Source organism: Pogoniulus pusillus, chromosome 11 (assembly GCF_015220805.1).
Source record: "Pogoniulus pusillus isolate bPogPus1 chromosome 11, bPogPus1.pri, whole genome shotgun sequence".
Lineage (NCBI taxonomy): Eukaryota > Metazoa > Chordata > Aves > Piciformes > Lybiidae > Pogoniulus > Pogoniulus pusillus.
Genome location: NC_087274.1, coordinates 7,975,720 through 7,994,972, shown reverse-complemented (window position 1 = coordinate 7,994,972; position 19,253 = coordinate 7,975,720). Strand labels below are relative to the sequence as shown.

Sequence of the window (19,253 nt, the reverse complement as noted above, 5' to 3'; positions counted from 1 at the left end):
CTTGGAGAATGCTGCTAGAATTCCCTATGTAGCAAGACATTTCTCAAAGCAAAGGAGAAAGCAGAAGGGAACTAAGTAGCCTGTGACTAAACAGAGGGGAATAAATAAGTGGATGCTTCTTTGCCACAGTCCTACTTAAAATAATAACAGTTCACTTCTGTTTAGTCATGACAGCACCATGTATTTTGGGAAGACATGAGGCAACCTAGAAAACCAAGACTGGACTTTGCAGAAGCCATAAGCCAACCTCTATTTCTTTATTATTTGGGGGGTTTTAACTATTTGTCATTTTCTGTTTCTTAAGAGTTTAAGCACCATGTTTGTGAACAAGAATCTCAGAAGTCCCTGAGAGCAAAAGAAGAACAAATCACACCTGAAAAAACAAAAAGGAATAGGGTAATGATACAAAATCTCATGTATGAAAGTTAGGAATTCCAAGGCTCATACAACCTCAGTTACAGCTCACAGTTATCACTGAAATCACTACATTCCAGTGCAGTACTCCTTATGATTGGATTGCATTTGATTCCTCTGAAAGTCACTCTATTCCTGAAGAAGGAATATACACTCTAGAGGTGCTCTATGAAGCACCTATTATGGTATGACATCTTCTGCTCAAGTAAGACATCCATGAGAGAGCCAACAGCCTGATAATACAAAAGTTAAACGTTGGAAAAAGTGCAGAATGGACAGATAAAACATGGTAGATATCCCACTGAAAGCAAGAGAGCCTGAATGCCACCTTTGCAAGAGAACCACATCAGGTGCAAAGCATTCCAGGAGTCTACTGCTAACACCTGTGACACAGTGCACCTCTAGTAAAAGCTGTGAATTTTGGCACTTGGGTGATACAGCTGGACAGCCTCAAAGAGTTGTACTAGTGATAAAGACAATCTCCCTCCTTAACCTTTCACACAGAAAGCTTGAGAAATGGGCTGTTGTGTTGCTTTACCCATGCCCCCTTTCCCCCAAGACACCCAGAAGAACTGCACACTCCACAGCACTTCTTCCTCGTTCACATCTGATATGCCAGAACTTCGCATCACTCCGGAATAAGCTCTCTTTGGAGATGCTGAGCACTACAGGGTCACCTTAGCATCAATGTTCCTCTTCCCCCAGCCCAAAAGCCACACCTTTTACAGAACCCCTTAACCATATGCCTTCTGTTTCTACAGAGCTACTGTCTTTTCATCTCTTTTATTCCAGATAATGGGGACAGAAAGGGATCTCTGGCTAAAGTAGAAAAGGTTTCCCTTCTACAAACCACACAATGCCTGAAAGAGCCGAAATCTTCACCTAACCCACTCAGAGCCTAACCCCACTGAAGGCAGGACCAGACACTACAGCCTGCCCTGCAGCCCTCAGCCCTATGTGAGTGAAGGACTGCACTTCCCAGATTGAAGATCTCAATATTTGGAAGGCAATAACAGACAAGTGGTGAGCAAGACCTGTCCCCAGAGCTGCCCCACTTGGCCCAGTACCAGAAATACTACCTCTCCTGCTCCTGGTCCGGGCCAGTGTCAATTTTACTGAGAGCAGTGTGGCTCTGGCAAAGCAGCCCGGTTAGTAACAGCCGCCTATAAAAAGGGCATCCAACAATAACACAGTTGCCAGGGACACCAAAGCCAGAGCAACTTCCGCACCCATTTCTTCCCCGAGAAGAAAGCCCCCTTCAGCCCCTGCCAAGCACACGGATCTGCAGCAAAAGAAGGGGAAGCCTATCCAAGCAGAAGCCATTACAGCACGGGGCCTTCAGTGACTCCAAGAGAAAGTTAAAGATGAAAAGGATTGATAGTGGTAAGGGGGAGCAAAGATTCACCCAGAATCAGCTGACCTGAACTGGGATACTGCACCATCCCGGTGGGTTAGAGCACTGCGGTCTCTGACAAGCAGTAAGGGTAACCAGAATGGTATGACAAGTTCTCTGCAAGAATTGTTTTTTCCTGTTTGATGTTTCATCCAAATAAAATGTTTATAAACACAAAGTATCATTTCTGCCATAACAAACCATGACCTGAAAGGGCTGGAGGGCCCCAGGCAAGAAGGGACACAGGCTACAGGGCCGCCAGCATTACAACACAGCTCTTCCAATCTGCAAGCCCATTTTACATAATGGCCACTTTACACCCAGCTGAAGGCTGCAGCGCACATGTGCTCTCCCCCCAGCACACATTCCTGGCAGCCCAGAAGCCATTGCTTCAAAATCTGAAACTCTAGACAGTGGAACCCAGCCTTATCCATACACAGATTTCTACTCCCTCTCTTCATCCTGTTTTACCCTTCCAAGTCACCTCAGCCCCTGCAGCCTTCTTCCTTCTCACATCTCACCCTGAAGACATACTAAACTTCTTTGCTCCTCACACAAATCAATTCCACTGCTGTTTCTTGCCAATCCAGTGACACGTGTCTTCCCTTATTGCTAAACCTCTGCCCACCTCATTAGAGCAATGGTGCTAGCCTGAAGCATTTGGGTCGAGTCACTCATTTCCAACGCCTCAGGGCCCTGCAGGCAAGGCTAAAGCCTCTCTGAACATAATTTCATTTTAAAAAATCATTATTGTCTTTAAAGATTTCCGTTGCATGAACAACTACCTTTTCCCATCTGTTGTAGTTTCTGCTCACCTCACTTGATGCCACTCGCTTTTGTGCTGGAGAGAGTAAGAAATCAACCCCTGCTAGCTTCTCCCTTGATATGTTACTTCTTTTCCAGTTACGTCTTTTGCAGACTGACAAGTCCTAGCCTACTCAGTCCTCCTTATGCAGGAGCCATTTCAAACCTGATGATCTTCACTTCTCTTCTTTGCACCTTTACCAGTTCCTTTTTATGATGAGAAACCAGATCTGCACAGATTATTCAACATGGAAGCAGCCCTGGTTTCATACAATGACACAGTGATGTTCTTCATTTTGTTACCTGTTTAATTCAGAATACTCTGGGTTTGGGGAAGGAAGTCCTGGGCTTGACTACTACTCAGTAATGACCTGATGAATTTCACTACTGTAAGGCTTTGCTCCAGAGCAGTAACAATCACTCCAAGAGCTCACCAAGATGCACATGAAGTTCCAATGATTTTCCTCCACTCATGCACGATCACAGTTACCTACCCAGAGCCAGCTGGTTAAGAAGAAAACACCAAGCCAGGCAACTGCTAAGTATTTGTAATGTTACAACCCCTAAAAATATTTTAAGCACAAGATTTCACTTGCCCTCCACATTTTCCAAATAACTGGAATGGCTCTGTAGATGTAAGCATTTTTAAAACCCATTTCTCTTCAGTTATGCCCAAAGTTCTCAACACAATTACTTTCTAATCACAATTTGACTACACTGCTACATGAGGAAAAATAATCTTAAATCAGCTTTGGATTTGCCATCCTTTGTCTTAATTGGATGATAGACTTCTTTTGTGTTCACACAGAGGAAGTGAGAAATGAGAAAAACCTTTCCTCAAAACATTCAATTTGCAGAATGTTCAGTTCCTGAGCACCACATGTTGAACCTCCTCCTATGAAGCCAGGCTGAGAGAGCTGGGGTTGCTCAGCCTGGAGAAGGCTCCAGGGAAACTTTCTTGTGGCCTTTCAGTACTTGAAGAGGACCTACAAGAAAGATAGGGACAGACTTCATAGCAGGGCTGGTTGCAAACATTGCCTCTTGGTAATGGTTTTAAGCTGCATGAGCTAGATTAATTGGAAGGAAAAAATACTGTGAGGGTGGCAAGGCAGTGGAACAGGTTGCCTGGAGAGGTTGTGGATGCCCCATTCCTGGAAGTGTTCAAGGCCAGCTCGGACAGCACTCTAAGCAAACATGTCTAGTGCAAGGTGACCCTTCCCATAGTGAGAATTAGGCAATCTTTAAGGCCCCTTCCAAACCAAAATTGTGATTCTGTGATATGATTCTATGAACAGTCTCAGTGCTGCGCTCAAGTCAAGGCTTTGCACTTTTGCCATGTACCACAGCAAGCACTCTGCTTTCAGGCAAGTCACTACAAATTGAAGGTGCTTGACAGTAACACTGACCAAGTTCTTCATCAAGTTGTGATTTCTAAAGGATTCTAAAAGACTAGGCTGTAAGGCACCTCAAAGTCTTTACAAAGCACTATTTTAACAGAGAGCTGCTGTGAGGAATGAATTCCACAGTAAATGCCACAAATAGGATACTGGGAAACTGCCACACATGTAGCAAGCACAAGCAATGCTGCCAGGTATAGAACAAAGGCTTTAACACAGCAAATTAAACAAAATTCTTCCCAGAAAGCTTCTGACTCAAAGACAAGGAAAACTAATTATTTCTGTGGTGTTTCACTGAACAAGTTATGTTTCAGAAGACATCCAGAGAAGCATTAGATGCATGAAGAAAATGAGAAAATAAAGAGCAGGGAGAAGAGAGGGAGGCAAAGGGCAAACAAGGGCAAGCAGAGGATTTTGAACTTTATTTAGAAGATAGACCAAAGCTAACAACAGAGACTGAAGACAGCATCACAGCAGGTTGAGTAAGAGGCAGATATAAGTCAGCAAAGAGGGCTGCATTCAAGTACACTGAGAAGCCAGAGAAACCTCCTTTTCTTTGTGGAATGAGTATAGTAAGCAAAGGATTTAGAACTAACTGAAAAAGAGGAAGAAAAGGGTCACAGGAGATTTCAAGATGGTAAGGACAGGCACACAGTAGGCTGTGATTTCCAACACTAACAGAAGAAAGTGTCAGAGAGGAAAGTACCTTGAAGGAGCAACAAAACACCCAATAAACAAATTAACTGAGAACAGGACAAAGCTTCATTACAGAGGCAAATTTTGAGTCTTTAGCATCTAGGGTGGAGTTAAAACAAACAAGCAAGGACCTATCTTAAAGAAAAAATAAATTGTGTCAAAGGTTGATGTCCATCAGATTCTAGAAGAAAATGCAGCATATAAGGTGTGGGAGAATTTCACTTCCTTCAGAGACACTGAAAAGAAAGCAATATATTTTCTAGGTAGGGACACAAGTCTGAAGGCTGAGACAGGAAATCTGGGAACACATCCCAGCCAAATGTTAGAAAAAGACAGAAAAACACCCATTTTATACAGCAAACCTCTGCTGGTGAGAGCTGCAGAGAGACCATGCTTGGGATGATGGAAAAAAGCTTTCCAAAAACCACATCAGAATACGTGCAAATGATTTCTAGGTGAGAGATGTGCTCAGACATGACAGCACAGAACTGAAGGGAAAGAAGAGAAAGAAAAACGAGACACAAAGAAAGGCTGAGAGAAGTATGGATATGCCATGTCAGACCAGTCTGTACTCATCACAGCTCCACAGCTACTTGCACTGCCTCAGAACTGCCAACAAGTGCAAAGCATTTTTTATTTGCTCTTCCTTTGAATGCGTGCCTGGAGACAGTGATTTGGGTGGCAGATGTGGATGAGATGGCACAAGTCAGGAGCTGGGAGAACTTCCTTCATGCCCAAATGGCAAAATCCCCTGGCTCAAACACACAAAGCACTTCACACTGGTATTTTCATTACCAATTTAAATATCAAAATGACTCTGAAAAGAAAAATGGTTGCTCTCCCCACCCACAATGATATTATGTCTTACCAATACACACACACACACACACTGTCCCATTCCTGTCAGTAGGAGAAGCACAGCCATGCACGCCGCACATTCCAACAGAGCCCATGGTCAAGTAGAGAGTAGGAAGGCTGACAGAAGCAGCAGTCCTCATGCTGCGAAGCTGGGTGGAGGCCAAGAGCTACTGCACAGCAAATCCTGAACCACAGAACCAATGAGGTCTGTGACCCCTGAGAGGCTCAGGACTCCCCAGAAAGCTAAACCTGTCACAGGCATGATGACAATACCAGGAACTCCAACATCAAAAATACACTCCTAAAACTTCACATTTCGGCAAAGAATTCCTAACAGAGTACTAGGAAGGGGAGAGACTTCCCACAGTGAACACAGAGATCCACACTTTGCTTCCCTGAACATTCAATAGCCTAAAAGCAGCTGCACGTGTGTCTCTTCCACATGGCCTGGTCAGGAAGTTGTGGAATTTGGAAAGCTCCATTACAAACAACTTCAGAGGTATGCTAATCCCTACCGAATTCACCCCGCTGCCTGAAAAGTTCCTTTCTCTATGCCTCTCCCCACCCGACTCCTCCTGCTCCCCTGCGGGCATCAAGCAAAAACTCTCACTGCAGTTTGCTTGACCCTTTCCCCTGCAAGTGATCTTCAGTGCATCGCTTTACAAACATTCATGAAGTTGTGAATGACAGCACATTTTAAACTGCCTGAGCTGAGGGCAGAGTCCTTTGGTTGGCCTCCTACAGCGTGTGTGTGACTTACAGTCAACAGTCTCTGGTCAGAGACTTTGAGAACATTTTATTTGACATTTGCAAAAATACTTTGAGGAATCTGCATTTGAAAAACTATATTTCAGCCTTTGAGCAATGTTACAGACAGAGAGTACACAGTTCTCAATGTACAAACCAGCTTAAAACAAATCCTTACATAGTGACTGCCAAAAAGGTCAGAGTATTGTCAAATACAGCCTCTAACTTCAGCTGGAGAAATTGGAAACAGTAGCCTACCCAAATCCAGTCTCACATCCACTACACCAGTCCACCTACAGATATATCAAACTCACGTAAGCTGAGTTTTTGTAACAACAGTTCAAGGTTAAATACAGATCAAACTCTGTAAGGCTCTGAGTGTACGAAACAATGTGAACCCCCCTCCAACCCTGCACAATATGCCAGTGCATACTGCTGCACAAGGTGGACCTCTTCTGGTGAAGAGCTTGTGCTCCAAAACACCTGGTTCCATTAGCCTTGGCTAACTAGAAGGCTACAGGGCTCACACCACTATACAGCTTCTTTTAAAAGTAACAAAAGCATAGGGCAGGGTGAAGGGGAGCAGCAAGTCAGAGAGAATCAGAGCACACATGTGAGTCCTTACCTCAAAGAGCGTCAAACTTTCATCGTTCAAGATGATTCTGGGAGGTGCAATAACTGAAGTTAAAAAACAAGTTACAAAACAGGACCACCCAGCAACCAAAACAATAAATACAGCAGGTATGGGAGAAAGCACTGCTCTTTAAAGGAGTGACACATTCTCACTGCCCACGTTGGCTTCTTATTAGGCAGAAGCATGATGTGGCTACGTGAGCAGGTTACACCTTCTTTGCACTCAGAGGAGGAATTCCTCCCCAGGCCATATCTCATGGCAGCACAAGGTCTCATATGCATTACAGCCAGGAACAGGCTTTGTAAAGTAAGGCTAAATATTACCAGCAGCACACTCACACAAGTAAAATGACAAGTCTGCATCTGCAAGGTGGCTTCTCACAAAGTCTCTCAAAGCACCAACTGTGAAGAAAGGAGAGAAAGTCTTGCTGCATTACATTTGTTTCTTCGGATACTGGGCAAAAAGACTAACCTGTAACAGCAAATCTGCCCTCTACAACATCTGTAGATTTCTTTTTCCTTGAAAGAACATTGTTATAATTTATTGGACAAAAAAAATGAACAAAAAATCCCACTTAGATGTCTAAGTCTTGCTGGTCCCTCAGCAAGATCTAAGGATGCCAGCGAAATTCTTCCTAGGAACCCCAAGAGCAGCTGCAGGATTTGCAGAGACCAGCCAGGTGAGACTCTGGTAACTAGTTATTAGTTTTTTGTTCCAAAGAGAAGTATTAAAAAAATGTGTGGGTAACCATCATTGCCAGCCAAGAATAAAATGAGCTCCAGTAACAAGAGAAAGAGCTATGCGGTGTATGGACTGAGTGTCTGAGAGAGGCAGACAGGTTTGTCCCCTCTTATTCTTACTGCAGCAGGTGAAGCCACTTCTTTTCCTTCCAAGATTTCTGGGGTTTGTTTTAGATTGGGGGAAGCTGTGTTGGTTTTTTCCCCATTTTAAGCATTAACATAGAGGAAGTGTCAAAACTCATCTCAGTAACATACCATTTGGACACAAACAATGAGATAGCAAGTGGGACAGTTTCCTGAGCACTAATATTTTGCCACTGAGTAGCATGACAGTCTCTAAGTAGCCCTGGAAATAATTTCCCTTTAAGTGAATTAATTACTCTTCTCTCATCCTATTCAGGAGCCCAGTAAAGAGAGTGTAACTAGTGACTGCTGCTTTTTCAGAGGAGCATAATTTCCCTGGAGAGTAGAAAGGTCTGTCCAGAGCCACTCTCTTTTGTCATGCAACTGATCAACGCTGAGAGGACAGCTGCAGCTACACAGACCAAAGCGAGGGTTGCTCTTACCGGTTTCATTAGGGCAGAAGAACCCCTGCAGAACATGACGGTCTGGAAAATGGACCCTTAACACCACCTAAGTAAGAGACAAAGCACATTAGGTCAGCTGTTTATAGCTGTTCTGTAACACCTAAGCTTGCCTTACAATCTGCAAGCAAGTTTGGTTTTCAGTGGGGAGATCTCAGGTATTTGCTCTGCAGGGGTAGAACAACATAGTGGCTAACAATCAGTGTGCAGCTTTTCAGAGGACAGAGGCTGTTGGACTTTCAAAAGCTGTAAGAGAGTTACCTACAAAAACAGCATGATGTAATGACATACAATGCTGCAGCACATACTCAGACAGTAGGAGGTCCCTGTGCTAAGTGATGCACAAAGCAGAAAGCCACCCGTGGACAAGTAGAGATGGAGTATCAGCATCTTGAGGTGCCTACAGCAGCAGGAATCCTCCTGCCATACATCTGAACTAACTCATTCTATTTCCAGCATTGGTCAAAAGCCACTTGACTTCTGAACTTAACCTCCTGGGCTTTTTGCAATAAATTACCAAAGACTACCTGCAGTAGAATCATATTTACAGGGTTAAGAGAAGTCCAATCTGTAACATCTTTTCATTTAATTTGAAGGGAGTACTACCAAAATGTTGGAGTCTACAGAGAAGAGGCAGACAGGAAAGTTCAGTCACAGATTGCTGTGTGCACAGCATAAGGGTTTTAAAACATCTGGGCCAAAATAAAAGGAGGTACACTGCCTGCCACTCCCCAGTATCATCATACAATGTCAGGGTTGGTAGGGACCACAAGGATCATCTAGTTCCAACCCCCCTGCCATGGGCAGGGACACCCTACCCTAGATCAGATAAGATCACATCATCACAGAACAACTGATGTTACATGGTACAACTGTTATCCAAGTTCCCACAAACAAATAACAGGGGTAGAAATCTGAAAGATCTCCCTCAAGATCCTGTTGATCACAACTGATGGCCAAAGTTACTCAATTCCTAAGTCTGGGCTAGCCAGAGGGACTGGAAAAAGAAGAATAAAAGGCTACCTTTGGATAACGCTCTAACTTCTCCTTCAGCTGAGCCTCCCTCGATGATTTTGTCATCAGTGGAGCTTCTTCCAGGCGTTTCCTAGATGCATGGGAAGAAGACAAGCTGACACTTCTGTAATTTGAAGAAGCATTTTTATTAAGAAAGTGAAAAGTCCAAGCAGGGCTCATAAGAACTGCTCAACTGTTCCATGTACCCCTCACAGAATTTTCCCCACTTCCTGTTGTTCCTATCCAAAACCCTCAGACATTGAAAATCTCACATATTGAGCTACTGAGCATCAGCAGCAATGCTGTAGAAATTTATTTCTTTTCTACAGCTTTTTAAATAAGTCCACTAAGCCAGATGCTAGAAAAGATATTAAGAAGAGTAGGAGAATGTTTGCTGAGACTACCTAAGAAGAAATGGACTAAGTAACCTGAAAAAAAAACGAGACTGAAGTGGGACATGGCTACTCCAGGGAGGGAGAAGAGCTACTGAAGCTGAAAAATCAATGCTGGCACAGGAAATTAATGGGTATTAATTAGCAACGGCGAAACAAAGCAAAAATGAGACATTCCAGATCATTCAAGAACTGTAGACTGTGTTCTAAAAGGAGCAGTGGGTGAAAAAAAAAAAAATCCACCTGTATTCAAAATGAAACAAAATCAAGAAAACAATAATGTATTTTCCTGCAAGTAAAGAATTAAGCTGAGATCAAACAGATCCCATTTTTAGCTTTAGTCCCTTTGCCTTGTTTGCATTTAGTTCTGAAAAAAAAAATTTACTGGGCTAGATCTTGGTGAAACATTTGATCCTGTCATTCTGCACAACTATTTAACAAGTTAATCTCTTACACCTATGCAGTTTGAAGGACCTCTTTTTATTTTTAAGCAGCATCCCAGCACCTCAGGAACAGCTGCTGAACAAAACAACTACAGGCTTAACTTCACCAACTGTCCCTGGTACACCACACACCAAGATGCTATGAAAATGCCAACTTGACAATCAGAAAAGCAAACACTAAACTAACCCACTCTGTTCCTTCTTTCCTCACCTGCTGATCCACACCAATTCTCAGCTCTTCATGGAGTCTGAATTCTAACTGCATCTAAAAGAATGCATTGCATGCAGATAGCTTTTGTTAGGATTCAGCAGCTGAGATCAGAAGCCAAGTGGTATCAGTTTCATATGTAACTTGCCTTTATTTTTACCCCTGGCTGTAAGGGGAACAGGGATCACAAGCATCAGCAAGTTTGGAAATTAGGTCTTTTTTTGAGGGGCCTGTATTCCAGTAACCCCCAACCAAATGATCCTACATTTGTACCACTAAATACTCCAGACCCACAAGCAGAAGAGTAATTTTCAGGCCAATCTGTGTACTCATGTGGATTTCAGTGGCCTGTGGGGGAAAAAAAAATCAGCTCTAAGTAAAAATTTCAACTCAGACTTGGTTACAGCACAAAGTAGGCTGTCCCACAGTCTCAGAAAATGCTTGCAGTGATTAAAGGAATATTTTGATCCACTTGAAACTAAGTACATTCATTAGATTAATTTCTTTAAGGGACACACAGACAGCAAAATGTTGTTGTGATAGGGGAGCTAATTTATCTTAACTGTTCTTTTCAGTTCAGAGCTGGAATAAGAGTACAGAAAAAATCATGAATATTTGACAGCTACTTGAACAGTGAGAGACTCAGTTAGTCCAGCTGCCTATACTTCTTTGTGTGTGCTCCAAACATTTTCACACCTTGATTTGTGACGGAGTTTGATTTTGCCTTACTTCCATTTGGGTAAATATCTCAATTTTGGCCTTTTCCGAGGAGGTTGTGTTACTTTAAATACAAGATATTTCTTTTTAGTGGCAGAAAACTGCACTAGCTACTACTGAAGTCAGTAGGATTTATTCTTGGGAAGTTTGGATCACTGTGTTCATACGTCTGTCCACCACAAGTCAGTCCATTTAATTCCTAGTAGTTAACATGAACTCAGATCAACAGAGGCAGCAGAAGCTGACCACTGCTTTGGGCCTCTACCAAATAAAAGCACATCTCATTACAAAGGCAGCAGGAGGAAGACAGAAAGGTGAGGTAACACTTTCAGCACCCATGTATGTGGGATAATGGTTTCACAAGTGCTTAACTGATTCACACAAAAACGTGGGCTCTGCCAGAGAAAATAGACGTCACCTTTAAGTCAAATTATATAAAGGATAGAGATTTCCAATGCTGATCACCAATTCCACACCCAGTAACTTAGCTACCAGGCTTTACCCAGAGATCACAGACAGCTATAGGTGTGCAGGGTCATCCTGCTCAACAAAAGGATATGGAGCACTCTGAGTAGACAGAAGAAAGAGAACTTGCCTCTCACTCTGCAGCTGTGCCAAACGTTTCCGTACATCATCCACTGTGACTTCAAAAAACTCATCAGGAAGTTCTTCTAGGGCAGCAGGCAGTGGTTCTAGTAGGTCTAGGTGACACACAATTGGCTCTCGTTCTACCAGCTACAGAACAAAAAAAAAGCTTTGATCAGTCTTAAATGCATTGCTCTGCTTGTGCCATGAGGCTCCTGGAAAAAAAAAACAAAAGGACAGCACTGGAAAACTGAAATACAACCACTAGTATTGAATTCATGTCACTAAGTTCAGACTAACGAGATAGGGGTTGTCAGTGTTGTCACTCTTTATAGTTGATAGGGCTTGGGGCACAATTCCTCCCAACATGCAATCTGTAGTCACACAAACAGTTAGCTGCTCTCCACTGTCAGTGTAGGAGCTCAGGGGAATAACCTCAGTGCTCATCTAACAGAAGAGGGGCTGACTCCCTTCCAGAGTGCCTGTGGAATCTCTTCACTTAAAACGGTATTTTGCACCTCAACCATACTTCTACCTAGTTACTAGATTGTTACAAGTATTCAGAGATTACTCCTGTCCCAAACCCATAAGGTACCTCTCTCTGCTCTATTCTAAATCTTCTCAGTACATAATCACCTCCTTACCATTCTACAACAGCACACAACTCACACAGGTGCTATCCTTTGTACTACACATTGCCCTTCTAAGCTTTTCATCTGCCATGCACTGCTGGCTCACACTGTATATTCTGTTCACATTCTCTTGCCACAGACACAACAGCATCAAGTTCCCAACTTGGGCTCACACCATTTCTTCTTACTCTAGAGAGCAATAGTTTGTTTTGGAAAGGTAGCTTTTAGTCTGTCAGGTTCTCTGAACTAAATCACTGCAGTTTCATCATTCACATTTTAAACTTTTGCATTGGCTTCCGGTGTGCAGGAAGCTTCCTTGAATAGTGCAAACCCTTTAGGTTTGCACTTATGAAGTACTTGGCACTGAAACCAGCCTTTGTTGCAGGTATAGCAGACAGATGTGAGCAGAGCATTTCCCTGGATGCGTTCACTGCTGCAATAAAGGTAATTAATGCATTCACTGGCTGCCTTCCCTGCTTCAGGTGCTAAGGGCAGGCCCTTCAGGCAGCACACAGAGCTCAAACAGACAAGGTCCCTATCACCCACACAGCAGTTCACAGGCAGTTTGGCCACTCTGCTGCTCCTGTCTTTAGTGCAGGAGCTGGATATCAGAACAGCAAACGTTTCAGCACAGTTGTGCCCTGGTCCAAAACTGTGGTTGCAGTTATGAAAAAACAGACAAACAAATACAGACACCAAAACCCAAGACCCCCAAGAAACCCAAACACCACCAAACCCCCAGCACCCCTCCCCAATTTATTAGGCAAACATCACTGGCTATATCTGAAGGCAAAGTGACATTATGGATCCCTCCCAGTTTAGGAAAGCTTAGATACTGGCTCCTTTCCCTGACGTCAGAAGCAGCAGCTGTGTCAGTATGAGAACACAAACCACTACCGGAGTCAAACACACAAGAGGCAGCTACACCTATTGGCTCCTGAACAATTCAAACGTTTTAAATCACAGAAATGTTTAAACACACAGAGTCCAAAACCAGTGTGCTGCAAGTGACAGGAGATGCAGCGGGGGAAGCAGTCCATGACTGAAGAGCTCCATGAGAACAAGAACTTGGAATACAGCATTTCTGTACCACGAGCTGCCAGCCTAACACAGCACTAGGCTCTGTGAACAAACCCAAGGTCAATTTCTTCTCCCCTTATCCCCTCACATACTCTTTCCATTCCTCTGTCATGCCTGAATGTACTCCTTCCATCTGTTCCCTTTTCATTCCCCCAGGCACAGGCCCCTTGGGAGCAAGGAGTCTCCCTCAATTGTCAAAGACAACACAAATTACAAGGCAATGTTCACTCTGCTTGTGGGCACTAAAGGGTAATTTGAGAAATTAAAAGAGCGAGGTTGTGTGGGTGGGACCCTTGGCTACTTTTAGAAAGTTGAGCAGGGTCAGCTCTAACTAGTGGGTGAAGGAGCCTGATTGCAGCTTTCCCGGGGCTCAGGGGGACGAATGCCCAGCGCTCAAGGAGCGATCCTGAGCGTGCAGAGCCACCCTCTGGGAAACGGCCTGTTGCACAGCAGCCCTAACTGCTGCCTGCAGCTCGTCTGGTAAGGTCAGGTCTAAGAGACCAGAGGGAAATGAATCAGGCCTCCCCGGTAGTCAGGTGTACTTTCTTCAAACAAGCTGAAGGTTCATTTCATTCTGAACATACATAGACACACATACTGAAAATAGACTTCTTTAAAAAGACTGAGCAGGAATGTCCTGTGGTATGTTGTGAAGGGTGCTGGGAGACAATAGAGAGAATTCCAACGTCTGCGTTAGCAAATCTTAAACTCAGCATTATTGGCACTTTAGCCAATCCTAACAGAGCAGGATCCCACAAGTGTCAGTTACTGCCCAAACCAAGGTAGTAGCTGAAGACTTCAGCAATCACAAGACAGCAGAAAGCTGTCCAGTCCTAAGGATTCATCACTCTTTCTTGCTGTGTGTTCACTGCTCCAGACCACTGTATGTCAGAACTATCATTCAAGTTTTGCTTTCCAGACATCTTTGGCCAAACAAACAGCTCTCCACTGCCAACAAGGTACCACAAATGGGCTGTCAGGAACATCCCCTCTAGAGCCATTCCCCAGCCTACCAGAAGTACCCTACATACTGTGACACAAAATCCACTCCTTCTCAGACATAAACACCTTATTCTTGACTTCCGACTTACATCCAGCCAAGACATCCCCATTTCATTCTCTGTAGGGCATCTGCAATGGCCCCACAGACACACAGCCCCCTTTTAGCTCCAGAGTCTGTAATTTTATCTGTTTCCTCAGCCACCACTGAGTGAATATTTTAACTTCCAAATCAAGACACATTGTTTAGCTACTATTCAGCATGAAGAAATGCACTTTTCTGAACAGAAAGAGCAGATCTGTACATGCCTAAAACTGCAAAAATACACGAATAAAAATTCCCTAATTAAGTTTTCAGCTAAGCCCAAAACCAGTGACCCCTGGAGAGAGCAGTAATGAGTATTTGTGAAACATAATTCAGGTGGTTTGAGTCAGAGTTTCTGCAAGTCCATTCCAGAATTGCGCAATGGGATCTGATCAGAGAAGGACAGCACAAAGTGTCTGCTAAGCACTGCTTAGCAACCAAAAGTGATCATCATTTTGCCTCTGAGGATGCAACGATTGCCACATAATATCTCTTCTGACATTTAATTAACACCCTGTGGAAGCAACCATACACCTGGCCTCCTTAAAGACATAAGAAACACTCTTAGAAGGAGGCATCCACGCTTGCTGCTCTACTAGTTCTCTTTTCCCAGAGTCCAGCCACCATCCTATTCCTCCTTCAACCACCACCATCTGCTCACTTAGGTATTCCAGTCAGGACTCTCCCAATCCCAGTACTCTCAATACAGGCTTAATGTGCCACTAACCTCCCTAAAGCACAGACAGAATACAAAAGCTATCTTCCTGCAGCTATTTACGAAAGGAGGCTACCAAGGACACCAAATCACTCTCCAGTCCACTACACATCTCATGGTTTCTGCCCTTCCATGAAAAAAGGTAACTATCTCCTACACAGCCAGCATACAGCAGTTCTGACCTGCCTGTGCATTTTGCTGTCATACTTCTTTCAGAAGCCAAAGATGTTACATTACAGTTTGTCGCCTTCATTCTTCAAAGTCTCTGCATCTACTACCAAAGCTGAGAAGTTAGGCACTTTTCAGCAGTGGGATGAACCATGCCTCACAGCAGTGCCTAAAGGCAGTCTATGCATCTGCAGCCTATGTGATAAAACCAGGTGTCAGGAAGAATGCTGTGACCACCAACCTGAACCTAAGCCTGCAGTTAAGCTGAGGAAAACTTTTATTTCAAGTGAAGCAGCAGCTCTTGTGCTTTCCACAGCAGCAAGCTCTCCCTGGAGACCTACCTCCTCCCCACCACCTCAGGGAGCTCTAATCTCATGGGCAATCTGGTGTAAAGTTACCTTCTAATAATTAATGTTCTGACATCAAAGTCAGCATGCAGCTGTCTGTAAACCATCTTTAGCCCAAGAAACGAAGGGACGCCGGCACAGATTTTATCCAGCCTCTCTCTTCAGCTTCAAAAACCACACACAGGCAAAGCATTAATGGGAAGATTCTTTTACAAAAATGGACCTTTGATGTTTAAAAATAATTTGTTTTGGTTTGGGTTTTTTCCTCAGGACTGAAAAGGGACAAAAAGCAGATGCCATGTGGCTAGCCCTGCTCTGTTGTTGCTGCTAAGAGCAAGGAGAGCGGAGGATGGCAGGAATGAAGGAGGGAACAAAATGTAATCAATCAGCAGCAAAAGCACCAGAGATCAAAGGGCTTGAAAGCAGCAGTCAAAATCACATGCTGTTTAACACAAGGGTAGAACCCCCCCAATAGAATCTGCAGCTGCTTCCAAAGCTGCGCTCAAACTGGAAGGGAAGCTGGCTTCAGAAGTGCCTCCGAGTGGTTTGAACTGGACTGCAGTTCTGAGAAAGATGCTGGATCACGAGAGTCCTTCGGCCACCGCCGTTCCCAACAGCACAACTTCACGTTAAACTGTGGCCAGAACGCTGGAATGAGTTCTGTGTCTCCAGCCAGAGTGTGGAGAAGAGCAGGCAATGGCACTGGTGAAACGCATCACCACAAATCCTTGCACTTCTTCCTCCCATTTCAGATACAGCTGAGCTCCTCCTTTGCAAATCTCTCATAAGTAAGAGTACGATTGAAGCAAGCAGCACATCAGACAAATCACCCTGTTTAGTTCTTCCTATGGAGGCTGCCCGAGGCCAATACATGCACAAAAAGAGTGATCGCCCATTGGAATGGGCTGCCTGGGGAGGTGAGGGAGTGCCCATCCCTAGAGGTGTTTAAGAGGAGGCTAGATGAGGCACTTAATGCCAGGGTTTAGTTACTTAGAAAGGTTAGGTGATAAGTTGGACTCGATGATCCTAGAGGTCTTTTCCAACCTGGTTAGTTCTGTGATTCCGTACAATACTCAGCAATGGGTTTTCAAGGCCTATTTCTGCTATACTTGTAACTGCTCCAGAGTCTTTTCAGGATCTGTCTTCTACTCCTAAAAAGTTCAGAAGTTCATCAAGAATGGACTGCAACCACAAAGAAGTCAAGCCAGTAGAATTTTTGCATCAACATGGGAGCATACACACGGGCTTGCTAAATCCTTCCCAGACTGAGCTCCCCAAAAACCTCATCAGCCAGACTTTTCTTTCTCTACTTAAGGTTTTCCACGGTTTCATCCCATGACTACATCAGAGTCAGAGATAGATACAAAACCCCAACTCTAGGAGGTACTGAAGAGTGAGAAACAACAAAGGGGATCTCTGACCACTAAAGTCAGCCTTAGTGATGATGCGTGCAGCAAAGGGGTAAGGGAAAGAGCCAGTCATAAAGACTCGAGGATGTGAAGCTCCCAACACATAGAAATGCAAAGTTATGAGTTTCTGTGCCTCCTGAGTTTCATTTTACACTACTTGCCAGAAATACCCAACCTTGCTGAAAGCATTACATTCCCTACAGAAAGCCTATTAAGCATATTTAGCATCACAGCACTCCAAGGCCTTCAGTTCTGGTATCTGTACATGGGCTATAGCATTTTTAATTTTAACCAATACAGTTTTACTTCAGAGGCACCAACAATGATGACAGATGTGCAATTTGTTCTTCTGGAAAAAGTATTAGAGAGAGGTAGACTTTATTTAAGAAGCAGGATATTTTAGAACAAACCAGAAAACAGTTTTATATGCATGCAGAAATAGAGAAGGGAAAGGATGGAAGGTTTCTGCTTCATCTGCAATACTAAGCAAGTTAAGAGTCACAGAAGGGATGGGACTAGACTGAAAGGAAAAAGTCCAGATTTGTGTTTTTTTCAAAATATTGAACTCTTGGCAAGATGCAACTGTAGCTGAAATAAATCCTTTCCTAGATCTAGATCCTTTACATTCTATCAGACAGTTTAACTCTTCTGGTGACCACAGGCAAAAAGAACTCTGAGGAAGCAGATGGTTCACTACCACCAGCATGGAATACTGCTTTTACAATAGCTTAACTACAGAGCTCCACATTCAGAAAGGCTCAGACAAAAAATCTGAGCACTCACTACAGCCTAAGAGTTAGAAACTCCAACCACCTTTCAGATCTTGGAAGGCAGGGATCAGATTGCAACAAATCTATGAAGACCAATTCTGCTTTCTGGACAGCCTTGTAACTAGTCAGAAAAATGATCAATTCCCATATGTAAAACTCTGTCAAGCTTATACCTTCTGTGGGATGTGGGAGGTATATCAGTCACAACAAGCATAAAGCACCTACACAAGCTTGACCAAACTCTGACCAACTTTTGCAAAACTACAGAGCAGACAGCATTTAAAAGAGAAGCACAAGTACCCAGGGATCAGGTGACAAAGTGGACATCTGTTAATGAAATTTGCAGGGAATATGAGGTAGAGAGATTGAAGCTCTTCTGGTGTCATCAAGATTCAAAGCTTTGCTTGCCTCTGGACAGTAAATTCTTAAATTTCCATCCTTCACATTTCCTAAGCAGTATTTCCTTACTGGACTCCTGGCAGCACTGTGTGGCACCAGGCACCTAACCCTATATTATGGGGAAAAAGTCTTCAATATGGAAACATCTTTTCCCTTGCAGGAGCTCAGCCTCAGGCAAGACAGGATAAAAAAAGCACTCACTGCAAATAAATTTTCCCTTACCTGTTCTTGCTCCTTTTGCAGTTCTTGGCTGTTCTTAGACTTCTTTGGCTTAGAAGGGCCTCCAGGGCTGGAAGAAGCTCTTGGCAGCTTTGAAGATGGCATATCTAACCCAAGAGATGGTGCAGCTACAGAAGAGTCCCCCAGACGCTGTCCGTCTCCAGAAAAAGGGACAAAAGGGGCAGACTCCGGCTCTGAGGAAGGGCACTGCTCCTCCAAACCAGCATGAGATTCCCTAATTGAGTCTTGCTTGTCTGTGCAGCTGTTTAAAGACATGGCCACATCCCTGTGGTCCAGGTTCTTTGGGAATGTGTTTGCTTGAGGTAGGGGCACATCCTCTTCTCCTTCAGTAGTGCCTGACTTCACTGTCTGCTCACTGCACTGCGCCGTGGCACCCACTGATTCCTCTTGAACAGATGAACTGCATTTCTTCATGACAACTCTTGAAGGGGACACCAAAAGGAATAAAACCAGAACCATTTATCATAACAGTACTGCCCTCCTCATTCTCAACATGACAACAGGTAAAACCAGCTGGACTCAAATATACCCCTAATTTAATGATCTGTTTCTTTCCAAATACCCATAAAGAACAAGCTCCAAGTGTTTTAAAGTTAGGAGAGGGGAGGTCAGGGGTTTGTGTTAGATAACAGGAACTACCTCTTCCACAGGAAGAAAGCTGCCTTCTAGGAAAAAATGGCAGTCAGTGGCAAAGCACAACTTCCAGTCACTCCTGCCATCATATAGACTGCAAGGAATTGGCTAGAGGATCACAGAAAAACTGTTATGGACCCTCACCTCACC

At 43.8% G+C, this 19,253-nt stretch overlaps 1 protein-coding gene across 1 annotated transcript in view; it reads right to left on the bottom strand.

Annotated features, from left to right (window-relative positions):
• ASPSCR1 (ASPSCR1 tether for SLC2A4, UBX domain containing) overlaps positions 1-19,253 on the bottom strand; it is a 45,843-nt gene that overhangs the window by 13,386 nt on the left and 13,204 nt on the right. The window contains exons 7-12 of the mRNA XM_064150841.1: positions 18,453-18,891; positions 11,637-11,776; positions 9,291-9,372; positions 8,250-8,316; positions 7,282-7,344; positions 6,935-6,987 (exon numbers count right to left, since the gene is read on the bottom strand). Coding sequence (XP_064006911.1) covers positions 6,935-6,987; positions 7,282-7,344; positions 8,250-8,316; positions 9,291-9,372; positions 11,637-11,776; positions 18,453-18,891 — 844 coding nt within the window. The remainder of the gene's footprint in view (positions 1-6,934; positions 6,988-7,281; positions 7,345-8,249; positions 8,317-9,290; positions 9,373-11,636; positions 11,777-18,452; positions 18,892-19,253) is intronic.